This window comes from Megalobrama amblycephala, linkage group LG22, assembly GCF_018812025.1.
Source record: "Megalobrama amblycephala isolate DHTTF-2021 linkage group LG22, ASM1881202v1, whole genome shotgun sequence".
NCBI lineage: Eukaryota > Metazoa > Chordata > Actinopteri > Cypriniformes > Xenocyprididae > Megalobrama > Megalobrama amblycephala.
Window position 1 is genome coordinate 30,689,939 of NC_063065.1, and position 16,802 is coordinate 30,706,740.

At 40.0% G+C, this 16,802-nt stretch overlaps 1 protein-coding gene across 6 annotated transcripts in view; it reads right to left on the bottom strand.

The window, feature by feature from the left end:
* LOC125258346 (piezo-type mechanosensitive ion channel component 2) overlaps window positions 1-16,802 on the bottom strand; it is a 118,273-nt gene that overhangs the window by 39,632 nt on the left and 61,839 nt on the right. For 3 of the 6 annotated variants that reach the window (XM_048175241.1, XM_048175245.1, XM_048175246.1), the window contains 9 exons: window positions 14,913-15,126; window positions 9,918-10,086; window positions 8,986-9,120; window positions 8,752-8,787; window positions 8,534-8,660; window positions 7,253-7,407; window positions 3,613-3,843; window positions 3,226-3,352; window positions 2,718-2,911 (listed from right to left, as the gene is read on the bottom strand). In XM_048175241.1, coding sequence (XP_048031198.1) covers window positions 2,718-2,911; window positions 3,226-3,352; window positions 3,613-3,843; window positions 7,253-7,407; window positions 8,534-8,660; window positions 8,752-8,787; window positions 8,986-9,120; window positions 9,918-10,086; window positions 14,913-15,126 — 1,388 coding nt within the window. The remainder of the gene's footprint in view (window positions 1-2,717; window positions 2,912-3,225; window positions 3,353-3,612; window positions 3,844-7,252; window positions 7,408-8,533; window positions 8,661-8,751; window positions 8,788-8,985; window positions 9,121-9,917; window positions 10,087-14,912; window positions 15,127-16,802) is intronic. The other 3 variants (XM_048175244.1, XM_048175242.1, XM_048175243.1) reach the window with 3 other exon arrangements.

Genomic DNA, 16,802 nt, shown 5'->3' on the forward strand with positions numbered 1-16,802 from the left:
ATAGACAAATACAAACAAACAAATGGATGATAAACAAACAAAACTAATAGAGGATAGGCAAACAAAACAAACAAATGGATGATAAACAAACAAAACTAATAGAGGATAGACAAACAAAAAACAAATAGATGAGACAAACCCAAACAAAAAAAACAAATGGATGATAAACCAAAAATAGCTGATAGACAAACAAAACAAACAAAAGAATGATAAACAAACAAAACAAATAGATTATAGACAAACAAAAACAAACAAATGATAAATAAACCCCAAAAAAGTATAGACAAAAACAGACGGATGATAAATGAACAGAAAAACAAATAGATGACAAACAAACAAAACAAAAAAAGGATGATAAACAAACAAAACTCAAATAGACGAGACAAACAAGACATGATAAATAAAACAAAAACAAAAGATGATAGACAAACAAAAACAGACGGATGTTAAACAAAAAACAAATAGATGATAGACAAACAAACAAAACAAAAAAAGGATGATAAACAAACAAAACTCAAATAGACGAGACAAACAAAACATGATAAACAAAACCAAAAACAAAAAGATGACAAACAAAAACAGACGGATGATAAACGAAAAAAACAAACAAATAGATGATAGACAAACAAAAAAGACAATAAACAAACAAAACACAAATGGACGAGATAGACAAAACATGATAAACAAAACAAAAACAAAAAGATGATAGACAAACAAAAACAGACGGATGATAAACAAACAAAACTAATAGAGGATAGACAAACAAAACAAACAAATGGATGTCAAACAAACAAAACTAATAGAGGATAGACAAACAAAACAAACAAATGGATGTCAAACAAACAAAACTAATAGAGGATAGACAAACAAAACAAACAAATGGATGTCAAACAAACAAAACTAATAGAGGATAGACAAACAAAACAAACAAATGGATGTCAAACAAACAAAACTAATAGAGGATAGACAAACAAAACAAACAAATGGACGATAAACAAACAAAAACAAATAGATGATAGACAAATACAAACAAACAAATGGATGATAAACAAACAAAACTAATAGAGGATAGGCAAACAAAACAAACAAATGGATGATAAACAAACAAAACTAATAGAGGATAGACAAACAAAAAACAAATAGATGAGACAAACCCAAACAAAAAAAACAAATGGATGATAAACCAAAAATAGCTGATAGACAAACAAAACAAACAAAAGAATGATAAACAAACAAAACAAATAGATTATAGACAAACAAAAACAAACAAATGATAAATAAACCCCAAAAAAGTATAGACAAAAACAGACGGATGATAAATGAACAGAAAAACAAATAGATGACAAACAAACAAAACAAAAAAAGGATGATAAACAAACAAAACTCAAATAGACGAGACAAACAAGACATGATAAATAAAACAAAAACAAAAGATGATAGACAAACAAAAACAGACGGATGTTAAACAAAAAACAAATAGATGATAGACAAACAAAACTCAAATAGACGAGACAAACAAAACATGATAAACAAAACCAAAAACAAAAAGATGACAAACAAAAACAGACGGATGATAAACGAAAAAAACAAACAAATAGATGATAGACAAACAAAAAAGACAATAAACAAACAAAACACAAATGGACGAGATAGACAAAACATGATAAACAAAACAAAAACAAAAAGATGATAGACAAACAAAAACAGACGGATGATAAACAAACAAAACTAATAGAGGATAGACAAACAAAACAAACAAATGGATGTCAAACAAACAAAACTAATAGAGGATAGACAAACAAAACAAACAAATGGATGTCAAACAAACAAAACTAATAGAGGATAGACAAACAAAACAAACAAATGGATGTCAAACAAACAAAACTAATAGAGGATAGACAAACAAAACAAACAAATGGATTATAAACAAAACAAAACAAACAAAAGAATGATAAACAAACAAAACAAATAGATTATAGACAAACAAAAACAAACAAATGATAAACAAACCAAAAACAAAAGTATAGACAAAAACAGACAGATGATAAATGAACAGAAAAACAAATAGATGACAGACAAACAAAACAAAAAAAGGATGATAAACAAACAAAACTCAAATAGACGAGACAAACAAGACATGATAAATAAAACAAAAACAAAAGATGACAGACAAACAAAAACAGACGGATGATAAATGAACAAAAACAAATAGATGATAGACAAACAAAACAAACAAATGGATGATAAACCAAAAATAGCTGATATAACAAACAAACGAAAGGATGATAAACAAACAAAAAAAGATGATAGACAAACAAAAACAAATGGATAGACAAACAAAACAAACAAATGGATGATAAACCAAAAATAGCTGACAGACAAACAAACAAGCAAGTCAACAAAAGGATGATAAACAAACAAAAACAAATAGATGATAGACAAACAAAACAAAGGATAAACAAACAAATAAGAGATGATAGAAAAAGCAAAAGAGATGACAAAGAAAAAGACAGTAGACAAAACAAAACAACAAACAAAATATAAAGTAGACGTATCAAAAAACAAACAAAAACAAACAAACAAACAAACTCCACATTGATTATGGTCTAATAATCACTTTACTGTGTTTCTCACGGTCATTCGCATAAAGCAGCACTCAGACGCGTGTTATCTGAGAATCAGGCTGTGCTTCAGAAGAAATGCTGAGGAACACAAACCTGATAAAGTGCTACGCAGAAGAGAAACATCATCATGTAAATGATCTTGTACATGACGATGCGTCCCTCAAAGCTAACGAAGAAGAACATTCCTCCACAGATGTAAATCCAGTATTTGTTGAGCATGGCCATGACTGTGCTGCCCAACACGTCCATCATCTCTCGGTGTCCGCCGGCCTCGTCCTCCAACCCCTCTACAACACACACACACACACACACACACACACACACACACACACACACACACACACACACACACACACACACACACACACACACAAAGAGTTCAATATCATCACAAGTTAACAATCTTAAGTTCTGAAACTGTGTGAATAGTGTGCACCATTAGGGCCCTCCGCTGCTAGTTATTTAGTTAATATTTTAACTATTGCCAAGTTTCCACCCAAGGATTTTTGGAGAAAAAGTTTCTATAGCATTAAAATGATTATCAGTGTAGCTGATGGAAATGCTGATTATTGATTCAATCATTGACAGTTGTTCTACTGACCGTCTCTCTCACCATGTGTGCGTCCCTCCACCTTGACGTCAGACAGCTGGGTTTCATCTGTCTGTCTCTCTCTCCTCTCAGTCAAAAACTGTCTCACCAGCAGCCAGAAACTGAGGAGGCACAGAGTCTGCAGACACAATAAGATCATTCATTCACAAGAGCCTGTGGCTGCGTCTAAAATCGCATACTCTCTTGAGTAGGTGCATGTTTTGAGTACTTATTTTGAATAAGTAATTACTTTGAGACCGCTAGTATGAATGTAATCTGGACGTACTACATTCGCCATGTTCTCCATCGTATGCAGAAAAGACTAGTGCACTACCGTTTCATGCTGACTTTAAACAAATACATAGATGCACATAAACAAAACACATGAACTGGTCTTACTTTAGATCCCAGTTCCCGGAAGGGCACTTCTTTCTTCAGGAAGAGCCCAGGCACCGGCTGCAGTGACTCAAAGCTCCAGATGTATTGCAGGATGATGAGCAAGTTCCCATAAAACACCATGAATGGAGAGGTGATCATTGAATATTTCCTCCGGTCCCTCACCATCCACAGAGTACACGACCAGATGAGGAAGACGAAGGTCAGCCAGCTCACGTACGTGATGCTCCAAGCCTGGAGGAAAGTTCAGAGGGGAAATACTGAATTTTTACACAAGACTCAAATGTGAAGTATGCAGTTTCTGTGACACTAGTGGCACCTAGCAGAAATACAAATAATGAATCTGCACCGGACGCATTATTGACATGACGCACCATAATTTGATGTTCATGACCTGTTTAATCTTTGAAGGTCTAAAAGCAGTGAAATTTGGCTTGCACTTCTGTAACCGAAGCTGAATGTCTTTCCTTGTGTAACGCATCAGTCAAACCGGATAAACTTCCATTGGCTCCGCCTCCCACAGTAGCCACACCCCAAACTCTCAGCCTGCTACAGTAGCCACGCCCCAAACTCTCAGCCTGCTACAGTAGCCACGCCCCAAACTCTCAGCCTGCTACAGTAGCCACGCCCCAAACCCTCAGCCTGCTACAGTAGCCACGCCCCAAACCCTCAGCCTGCTACAGTAGCCACGCCCCAAACCCTCAACCTGCTACAGTAGCCACGCCCCAAACCCTCAGCCTGCTACAGTAGCCACGCCCCAAACTTTTAGCCTGCTACAGTAGCCACGCCCCAAACTCTCAGCCTGCTACAGTAGCCACGCCCCAAACTTTTAGCCTGCTACAGTAGCCACACCCCAAACCCTCAGCCTGCTACAGTAGCCACGCCCCAAACTCTTAGCCTGCTACAGTAGCCACACCCCAAACTCTTAGCCTGCTACAGTAGCCACGCCCTAAACTCTCAGCCTGCTACAGTAGCCACACCCCAATCTCTCATCCTGCTACAGTAGCCACGCCCCAAACCCTCAGCCTGCTACAGTAGCCACGCCCCAAACCCTCAACCTGCTACAGTAGCCACGCCCCAATCTCTCAACCTGCTACAGTAGCCACGCCCCAAACTTTTAGCCTGCTACAGTAGCCACACCCCAAACCCTCAGCCTGCTACAGTAGCCACGCCCCAAACCCTCAGCCTGCTACAGTAGCCACGCCCCAAACCCTCAGCCTGCTACAGTAGCCACGCCCCAAACCCTCAGCCTGCTACAGTAGCCACGCCCCAAACTCTCAGCCTGCTACAGTAGCCACGCCCCAAACTTTTAGCCTGCTACAGTAGCCACGCCCCAAACCCTCAACCTGCTACAGTAGCCACGCCCCAAACTCTCATCCTGCTACAGTAGCCACGCCCCAAACCCTCATCCTGCTACAGTAGCCACGCCCCAAACCCTCAGCCTGCTACAGTAGCCACGCCCCAAACCCTCAGCCTGCTACAGTAGCCACGCCCCAATCTCTCAGCCTGCTACAGTAGCCACGCCCCAAACCCTCAGCCTGCTACAGTAGCCACACCCCAAACCCTCAGCCTGCTACAGTAGCCACGCCCCAAACCCTCAGCCTGCTACAGTAGCCACGCCCCAAACCCTCAGCCTGCTACAGTAGCCACGCCCCAAACCCTCAGCCTGCTACAGTAGCCACACCCCAAACTCTAAGCCTGATACAGTAGCCACGCCCCAAACTCTAAGCCTGATACAGTAGCCACGCCCCAAACTCTCAGCCTGATACAGTAGCCACGCCCCAAACCCTCAGCCTGCTACAGTAGCCACACCCCAAACTCTAAGCCTGATACAGTAGCCACGCCCCAAACTCTAAGCCTGCTACAGTAGCCACGCCCCAAACTCTCAGCCTGATACAGTAGCCACGCCCCAAACCCTCAGCCTGCTACAGTAGCCACACCCCAAACTCTAAGCCTGATACAGTAGCCACGCCCCAAACCCTCAGCCTGCTACAGTAGCCACACCCCAAACTCTAAGCCTGATACAGTAGCCACGCCCCAAACTCTAAGCCTGATACAGTAGCCACGCCCCAAACTCTCAGCCTGATACAGTAGCCACGCCCCAAACTCTAAGCCTGATACAGTAGCCACGCCCCAAACTCTCAGCCTGCTACAGTAGCCACACCCCAAACTCTAAGCCTGATACAGTAGCCACGCCCAAACTCTAAGCCTGATACAGTAGCCACGCCCCAAACTCTCAGCCTGCTACAGTAGCCACGCCCCAAACCCTCAGCCTGCTACAGTAGCCACACCCCAAACTCTAAGCCTGATACAGTAGCCACGCCCCAAACTCTAAGCCTGATACAGTAGCCACGCCCCAAACTCTCAGCCTGATACAGTAGCCACGCCCCAAACTCTAAGCCTGATACAGTAGCCACGCCCCAAACTCTCAGCCTGCTACAGTAGCCACACCCCAAACTCTAAGCCTGATACAGTAGCCACGCCCCAAACTCTAAGCCTGATACAGTAGCCACGCCCCAAACTCTCAGCCTGCTACAGTAGCCACGCCCCAAACCCTCAGCCTGCTACAGTAGCCACACCCCAAACTCTAAGCCTGATACAGTAGCCACGCCCCAAACTCTCAGCCTGCTACAGTAGCCACGCCCCAAACCCTCAGCCTGCTACAGTAGCCACACCCCAAACTCTAAGCCTGATACAGTAGCCACACCCCAAACTCTAAGCCTGATACAGTAGCCACGCCCCAAACTCTCAGCCTGCTACAGTAGCCACGCCCCAAACCCTCAGCCTGCTACAGTAGCCACACCCCAAACTCTAAGCCTGATACAGTAGCCACGCCCCAAACTCTCAGCCTGCTACAGTAGCCACGCCCCAAACCCTCAGCCTGCTACAGTAGCCACACCCCAAACTCTAAGCCTGATACAGTAGCCACACCCCAAACCCTCAGCCTGCTACAGTAGCCACGCCCCAAACCCTCAGCCTGCTACAGTAGCCACGCCCCAAACTCTAAGCCTGATACAGTAGCCACGCCCCAAACTCTCAGCCTGCTACAGTAGCCACGCCCCAAACCCTCAGCCTGCTACAGTAGCCACACCCCAAACTCTAAGCCTGATACAGTAGCCACACCCCAAACTCTAAGCCTGCTACAGTAGCCACACCCCAAACTCTAAGCCTGATACAGTAGCCACGCCCCAAACCCTCAGCCTGCTACAGTAGCCACGCCCCAAACTCTTGGTATAGGTTGAGCTGGAAAGTGACGGACAGATCTGAGCGGACGCTGTTCAGATGATGGCTGGGAAGCTCAATGTTTACACTTTTGGACGAGATAAACCCATAAATGTCACACTAATAGTAGTCAATGAACAATAATCTGGGTAAAGAAAATGTATTTTAACATAAATAATCTTATATACTTCACATTTAAAATAATGAATGAGGCATGTGAAATACATCACATCTCAAAGATCACCAGCAGGTGACGTCCATTTTGCATGAACCCAAGAAGAAAGTTTGTGCACGTGGGACACATTTATCCTGTCATGGGTAATGAGCAGATTGGCCGCGTAAGGAAAGCAGGAGCGGGTGGTCGAGCGAACAGCGGGTCTAACGCGGCTACTGAAAGAGAGGAGTGTCACGCAGGACTCACCATCATTGCAATGAGAGCGCAGATGTAGCTCTGCTTCATGATAAACCTGAAGGCCTTCACCGCCGAGTTCACACGGACAACACCAAACGACTGGGGAACCTCGGACAGCTCAACATACGTCGAGTCGATCTTGTAAACACCGCAGTCCATTTTCTCTGAAAAAGAAGCATGTATTCTTAGAAAAAGGAGGTTGATGGCCATCAAACGCTGTGAATCATCTAATATCTTGAACATGAATGTGGGCTTTGCCTGCGTATATCTGGAAAATTTGGACAGCATTTCCAAGAATTGAAAAAAAAAAAAAAAACTTCCCGAAATGTATGGGAAATATTTAAGGAAGTGCAGATGTTTATGGCAAAACTGTGAGACTATATATGTGGTGGATCAAATCCTTTTCCACTACATATTTATGTACACCACACCACAAATCATAATCAGTATTTTTGTCTTGTTTTTAAGTAAATATATCTAAACATCCCTAAACCACAGATATTTAATTTAGAAGCAAAATTGTGATACTGTTTTCAGAGAATAGATTTCAATTAATTTTACACCATTTTACACCATACATATTGTATATATGTGTATGTATGAGTGCATCACAATATAGAAAATAAATTATATATATATATATATATATACACACTGCCCCCCAAAAGTTTGGAAACGCCCTAGAAAAGAGGGGTTTTGGACAGTATTGGCATGAATCCTTTTTAATTTGTGATAATTTTGCACTGATAATGGAAAACACAAACTACAAAAACATATTTTATTACATAAACAGTTTATACATAGAAAAAAATAAAATTTTCGATTCATCAAAATATCCAGCATTAGCAGCTATCTGACCTAAACTGGGTTCTGATTGGTTCATTGTATGCTAAACTTAATTGGCAATCAATTGTTGAAGCTATTAAGGTGTGCTGACCCAAAAATCTTTTACAAACCTGGTCCAAGTTTAATCCAGTAACGGCATCACAGCTGGCAAAGGGGCATGTCTGACTTTGACATGTATATATTGCCATTATTATGAAATCAAAATGAAAATTATTATTGCTGGTCTTCAATGATAATGTCAAGTTACTTTAATGTGTTTGCACCAAAAAATGATAAGGATTTATGCTGATACTGGAAAATAAGACAACATTGTTTAATTGCAACTTATTTGCTTGAAAAAAAAAAGTCTTGTCAGTTTTTTCTGTAAATCATTTGGCTGAACTTTCACCCCATAAACTCTCTCATCACTCATCTCGTCGCAGGACAGGGCAGAGGCAGACGTACGTGGTTCAGGCTCAGGCTGGCCTGGTTTATAGTGAGGGGTTGAGTAGAGCTCCACAGACTTCGGTCCGTTCTCATGAGCGACTGACGTGAAGTCCAGCGAAGCTCCGTTAGATGTGACGATCAACACCTGAGAGAGTTCAGAAGCACTGTAACCTCACAGCATTTACGGACAGCCTCAAGTAACAATCTATGGTTATCAGATGATCTGAAACACAGACCTCGGGTGAGCTGTAGCCATCCTGTGCGGTGAGCAGCTGAACAATGCAGAAGAACAATTCATCATGACTATTTATCTATATATCACAATATATATATGCGGTATGCATGTGTTTGCTAGACAAACTAGCAATTTAAACACTTGAATGGGGAAGATTGTCATAGTGAAAGTGAAAATGAGTGAAATGTAATAATGTAAGTGGTCACGTGTTTGATGGTGAGATGCAGACTCGTACATTTCTCTCATCTGTGCGATAGTGTGCCATTCGCCACAGCTGCCTTTTCCTGTCTGCGGTGTAAACGGCAGTATTGCTTTCAGGAGATTCTGGTTCCTCTCCTGCCTCGACCTCGACCTCTTTCTCTCTGACCTGCTGATGATGAGTCACGGTCATATATGTGTTACAGAAATATACCATCATCATATATATATACATTAAAATTTCACTTTAAAGTGCCCCTATTATGCTCTTCAGATGTTTCTGTGTGTGATACAGCAGCTGTTTGTGAGTGTAAAACGTCTGCAAAGTTTCAGAGCTCAAAGTGCAGATGAATGGAGTTATTGTGTCCTAAAAGAAAGAAGTGATTCTGAACTGAAACGAGTCATCAGTAATTCAGTCTCCCTTCCTGCTGAACCTATGCAGGTTTGTAACCTATTTGCATAATGTCAGCTTATTGGCTGAACAGCGTCTCTTTGCCCCGCCCTCAATCACTGTAGTCGTGTCTGAGACTGGAAGAGTTTGGTTCGTGTCGTTCAAACTCTGTTTTCTCCACTTTGATGAGATTGATACGGTAAAACCGACGCCATCGTTACTGTTCGAATCACTGTGAATCAAGAGCTGAGATTCAGATATGATAATGAGCGCTTGGTTTCTGACCAATCAGAGCAGAGCAGCTGTCAGAGAGGCGGGGTTTAGAGAGACCGAAGCGTTTCAGACACTGAGAGAAAAGAGCTGATGCTGCAGTGGATATTATGAGAGAATTAAAGTGTTTTTGACCTGCTGTAGGAGAAAACAAAATCAGGAACCTTGAAAATAGCATAATAGGGGCACTTTGACTATATATGAGGAATAGGCACAACATAAATCAGTGTTCAAAACTTATTTTACTTTCGTAATCCAATGAATAAGTGAAACAGAATACTGAAGGAAAACTCAGACTGTAATCTGACCACGTCTTCTGACTCCTGCAGCCACAGGCGGATGAGTGTGGCCAGAGTGTAATACAGCACTAAGAGCATGATGGGATTGACAAAGTGGTGCCACTGCAGGTCAGAGTTCACTCTGAACATCCAGGTGTGGGAGCAGTCCGTCTGAACCACAGGAGATATGCCAAACAGACTGAGGGAAAACAGAGGAAAATGATTCATTCGTTACAAAAAACCTGCCATGATACAGTAAAGATGTCTGATATTACATTAATGGACATGAGTCACGACGACTATTCAGAGCAATTATTAAAATAATAAAAAACAACAGGAAAAAATGTAAAACTGAAATAATCTGGGAAGGAAAAATAAGATTATCACCCAATCAAAAAGCACCTTACTAAATTTCCAACAGAGAACAACTGTAAGAGAAGAGCTGCTAATGCACTCCAGATTTCCCAAGGTTAAGCCTGTTTATTTTCCCTTTTTTTACTCTCTCTCTTTCAGCAGAACCAAAACTGGACTGCTAAGGAAGAAAATAACAGCAGATGCCTATTTAACAGGGTATAAAAGTGAAAAAGTAGAAGTCACTCTCAACAGCTCTTCGTTCCCAAATAAAGTGTCGTATTTGAGGCAGAGGTGTCATTCCCATTAAGACTGAATGCTTTTGAATGCTACTTGAATGTATATATATACACATATGGTGTCATATTTAGCTGATGAAATCAATAAAAGTAACTTGTCGCAGCTAAAACCCTTCTGAGAATGTATTAGGTGACAAACACAAGCTCGCTGGTTTTTATAGTTAGTTAAATGACTGCGGTTTGCCAGATGTTCGTTTTGCAGCTACCTCACGGCATTGAGAAAATATGAAGTCAGAATATTTCGCCTTTCATGAATCATCCAAACCCTAAGCGTGACATCCAAGTCCTACTACCACGGCTGAAAATAACGAGTTTAAGCGCAGAAGCGATTCTGGAAAGAGCTGCTATTTATAATGCGGCCAATTCATAATAAACACACTCCTGAGCAGAAAAAGGTGCCTTGAGCGCTCCAGACACACAGAAAATCACAAAGATCCTTCATCTCCACTGTTTCTGCTGGACAGCCGTGAGGATTGAGAAACTGATCTCATGATTTCAGGAGAGAAAACTCACCAGGAGAGCAAAGTCTGCCTTGCATTTCATTTTCAGAGACTCATGCTGTCTATATTCATTTTAAAGCTCTATATTCTTAATGCACATCAATTATTGTGTTATTTACATCTATTTTTATTTTTCCAAAGAAACTGTAGGCACACACACGTTTAGGGTTGATAAGATTTTTTAATGTTTTGAAAACTGCATTTATTTGATCAAAAATACAGTAAAACAGTGAAATATTATTCCAGTGTAAATCAGCTGTTTTCTATATGAATATATAGTAAAGTGTAATTTATTCCTGTGAATTTTCAGCATCATTACTCCAGTCTTCAGTGTCACATGATCCTTCAGAAATCATTCTGATATGATGATTTGCTGCTCGAGAAACATTTATGATTATTATCAGTGTTGAAAACAGCAGCATTGATTTGAAACAGAAATCTTGTGTAACATTTTAAATGTCTTCAGTGTCACTTTTGATCAGTTTTATGAATCCTCGCTGTAAAAAAACACTAATTTCTTTAAAAAAAGAATCAAACTGACCCCAAACTCGTAAACAGTACCGTACTTAAATGAAACACGACACATCCGTCGAGTCTACACACAAGCGATAGTTCCTGCATCCCAACAGACAAACCAAACAAAACCATTTGGTTCTAATCTCTGGCTTTGCTAAATTAGCATTTTTTCTACCCAAAATAGAGTCTTCTCTGGCATTTCCACATCCTCAGAGTTCAGCTAGTGTGTAATCAAAGCTGCGTCCGCACCACAAGAGCTCCATTACAAAGCTGGTAGTGATTGTGCTGTTTGTGTGACTTTTGTTTTTCATCCTAAAATGTTTCTCAGGTTTTGTTTGAGAAAGAAACTGCTAAATTCTGTAAAAACCACTTCATTCTCTGAGGTTGAACAAAGGGGTTTGATAAAGCGTATTTCTGTTTTCTTTGCACACTTGCCTCTTTTATTCTCCTGCCACACGTTGTATTCCTGAAAGGTAACAGGACTCCTTCACACGTGTGTGTTTTGGCTCGGCCCGTTTTCATATTCGCCGTGTGTTTTCTGAGCGCGGTTCAAACCTCATCTGACATGTCTGCAGTATCTGTGTCTTTCATAGAGGCTTTGAAAGCGTATGAGGTTTCAGGATGTGGATTCAACCCAAATGAGCAGGCTAACAATTTTAAAACGGGCCCTCTTAGAGGTCAGTGTTTATTTGCAGCGTTTGCTCCCGGTTCAAACAGCCGAAGCTTTCAAGGCCTGCTGTTCTAGTGTTTGTATTTTGTTGTCAGCTTCACGTTCGGGGGCGACGATCGCAACACATTTTAACGAGACGCAACAGTCGCACAGTTAGTCTCGTATCCGCCGCTGACGGGCTTCTGCTGCCGTCGGGGAACATTAGTGTCAGAATAACACAGGCCTGTATCCAGACGTCATTTAGAAGAACTGCATCTACGTTACTCGAAGGCTTTTTTGAGTCACCTTTGATTGTTTTTTCTCTTTCTCTCACATGCAGCGCTCCCTGAAACCAGCTGTGTAATTTAAGCGCAGGCCAAGAGCGTCCCGTCGTAACGAGAAACACCTGGAGTCTCCAGCAGAACCAGCGTCTCAGTGGCTTCGCTCTTCATCCGTGAGCATCTAGATGAGCCTGTGGGAATACTGATGAATGACACTGACGGTCGTCGCAGCACGTTTGGATGAGGACAGGTCATCACTGTGACATCACAAATGTTCGTTAAAGTGAGGACGTCCACTGTAATTAACACAATCAGTCAAGAATATACTGGTTCATCGCCATTACAAGTGTGTTTCCCCATTGTAATTATTACTGAACGTCAATTTATGTCATTTATATCAACTTTTAGTGTTAGTTTGTGCAGTGAATGTAATTTCAAATCATTCAAATCCCTTAAATATCAGATTATCGAACTAAACCTGATGTCTGTTTGTTTTTTGCTGGTTAACTGAGGTGTGAATCTTCACTTCCCTCATGATTCAATTCGATTTATATTCAGAATGTAACGATTCAATCATAAAACGATTCTCTTTGCATCTTTTCCCCCAGTTCTTTTATTAATAATAATTGTTATTAAAAATAAGAACAAAGATGCAAATAACAAACTGTAGAACAAATACAATATGAGAAATAAACCTAAAAAAAGTGCTTTACTTTTTTAAAATTCTACATCTATTTAATGTATTAATTACAAATAAATGGATTATTATTAAAAAATACATCAGTTCTTCAGTCAAGATCATTCCCTTTGTCTTTTGTTGTTTGATTAACATTAATTGCGGCAGATTTATTATATAATGCACGGATCTAATATAATGTTCAAGACATAACCGACTCTGTTTACGTGGAAATTGGATATTTTGGAATAATTCTGTGTTTCTGTATATCTGCTTTCAAGAAATTACATTATCTGTGAACATCAGACACAAATGCAAAAAGACATATACAACTTTTTTATAAATTTGTTTATATGTGACCCTGGAACACAAAACCAGTCATAAGAGTCAATTTTTTGGAACCCAAATAAATAATATTTCCATTGGTGTATGGTTAGTTAGGATAGGACAATATTTGTTGATTTGTTAAATCTTGAATCTGATGGTGCAAAAAAATCTAAATATTGAGAAAATTGTTGTCTAAATGAAGTCCTTAATGCATAATATTTACAAAAATACATTTTTGATATATATACGGTAGGAAATTAACACAATATCTTCATGATCTTTACTTAATATCCTAATGATTTTTGGCACAAAAAAAAAAAAAAAATCTATTGCTACAAATATACCCATCGACTCATGACTGGATTTGTGGTTCAAGTCACATATGATAAGAGAACTTTATTTTATTTTATTACAAGGCCTATTTAATAACATTTTTTTAATCGATTCTTTCGTTTTTATGCATAGATGCAGAATCGTTCACATCAGCAATGCGATGCGTCGTAAAAATGATTAAATTCTGTTAAAGTTACTCGCATTTTATTGCATTCACCCAACCAGACATTCATTAAATGATCTCCACAGAAAAAATGAAAGTCATACAGTAAATGACTATGAAATGAATCCCTTTAACATGGAGTCAAATCAAACCATCAGACCTAAAGGTTTAAAAGTGATTAATACCCAGCTCACGTCCCACAAACTGGAAGTCTTAAACAAATAAAAAAGCATTAGTGTAGAGTTTGAGACTCCATGTCGTGTCTCTTTACTCACTCAAGGTCTTTCCTGGAGCGAAACGCTGGGCAGACGCCACAGACAACACTCAACTAAATCAAGATTTCTGAAGGCAGAGTGAATATTGACTCTTTAAATCAAACTTCTCGAAATAGAGTCTGAATGTGTCGGCTTGAAGCTCGTTTGAGATGCAAACCAAAATCCAACTAGAGCGACAAGCTCAAATGAGTTTAAGGATGAGCCGAACACGTCTCTTTTAATGGATCGTTTCTCGTCTGGAGCCTATAGAAGACCGTTAGAATGCTTACGATGCTTTGAGAAACGCTACCCAGAGCAAGAGCAGTGGTGTTTCATTCCTGAATGAATCTGTGTTTTAAGCAAATCAGTCGGGTGAAGCAATGATTCAATGACTCATTCATAAAGAGAGCCATTTACTTCCTGAAAGAATCAGCTGCTTGAACAAATCGAATGAATGAATGAATAAATGACTCTATCAGGTAATGACTCTGTAGGCAGCGTTTGAGTACGAAACTTTCAAAATTTAATGTGTGATTAATTACAATCAAGCCCCGCCCTACATTTGTTCTTGTTTGCGAAGACATTTCACTCTGATATACGGCACAATAGAGAAGAAAAGACCAACACGAGACCTTTCATACTCGAAAACCCCGGCTTTGACAGGTAACAGGCTCACCTGGCGTAACTGTTTCCGGGCGGAACGGCCTCTTGGAAGAACTGGAACTGGTAGAGGTAGAGCATGATGAGGTGTCCGGCGCTGAAGATGGCCATGAGGACGCACAGACAGCTGAAGAGGAGCGGGTCGAAGGTGCGGCAGAAAGACCACCAGGTGCACAGGCCCAGGAAGGTTAAGAAATACACGATGGAGGTCAAAGACGGCAGCATCATCCCTGGAACGAGAAGAAGGCAGAGAACGTCATTCATGATGGGATCAGATTCCAGTGACGAGAGATTTGTGTCCAAACCAGAGGAGACTACGAGAAGTGACAATATCAATCTAAAACCACAGCCAATCAGAAGAGAGTGTGGGCGGAGTCTCTGTGCACTCACAACTAAATGGATAAGCACATAATCAAATTCATGAATATTACACCATTTTAACATTAATAAAATGCATACTGAGTGACTGAAACAGTCTTTGTTTGATCATCGTTTGAATGTTCTTGTTTCTTTTAATTTATTTTCACAAGGTGAATTATCCTTGGCTACGAAGTCACTCAAAATGATATTTAAACTCACACTTAATCAGTACCTGAGATTATCATTGTCATATTTGTATGTTGTTGAAATTTTGCAGACAAAAACGTTCCACTGACATCGACACTAATGTAGCGAAACACGACCAGAGACCGGCTGCGAAATCTAAATGTGGATTTTGTCTGAGAAAATTTGGTAAATGTGACGACACAAACGTATCTCTTTTTATTACACAGCTTTCTGAAATACTTGATTCTGATTGGTCAGTCGCAACATTCCGAGGTCAGTTATTCGCCGATAATGACAACAGTGCATTAGGGCCCGCCCCCTTTTTCAGCGGCGCTGGTTCCAGAACAATTGTTTTCACTCATTTCTTTTAAAGGGATTTTTAAAAAAGTCTTAGTTAATTTGTTGATTTGAAGCAAAACTTTCTTTCTTTTTTTTCAATCAGACAAAAAGCCGAAGGTACAAGACTGTGAACTTCACAGGCCTTGATCACAGTCACATCCGGCTCCGATTAGTAAACTAATTTCCGCCTGCATTATTGTCAGACACCAATTTTGAGAAGAAAATTAAACTAATTTAGCTGAACTTAACAATAAAGGTCAATATTTACAACTGTTTCTTTAGACTTACACGACACCCTACTGCGTATGTCATCTTTTATTTAGTTGTGTAAGATCATCTGAGACGTGTGATCGTCATGAGCTCCAGTTACTGCCAGAGGATCATCGGCTGGTTTCATTTGATTTTTTATGTTATTTTGGTTATTTTTTTGCATTTTACAGTATAATGCTATCCAATCAATCAAACACAGAGGATATGATTCGTTTATGATGAGTAATCGTGTACGGGCTGGAAATATTCCTCTATTTAAACAATCTCAGTTTGATCCAATTACTGATGATCGCATCGTGAAGTGCATGGAAAAAATGTGAATGTTATTGTTTAATACAATAAGTTTCATCCAAACCCTGCAAAACAGACTAATATTTTAAGCTTTATTTAATTCTAATGCTCTTTAATGCGCTGGAATATAATGACGCCTTCTTTCTCTGTTTCACAACACTCGATGACTGAGAGTGAACGGAGGCTGGTGTTTGATTCAGGCAGCAGAGGAAGAAGATTCTGCTTTTCAAACGCCTGTGGCTTTAGTGAGGGAAAGAACTACAATCCCATGAAGCATTGCAAACATCATAATCGAGATAAAAACAATGGAGAAATATAAAATTACAAATATGCACATATATATATATATATATATATATACACACACACTGAAGTATTTTGAGAGCGTAGAGAGATTTTATTACATCAAAGGCAGTGCTAAAGAACTCTCTTTCTGTAAAGCATCATGGGAAATGTAGTT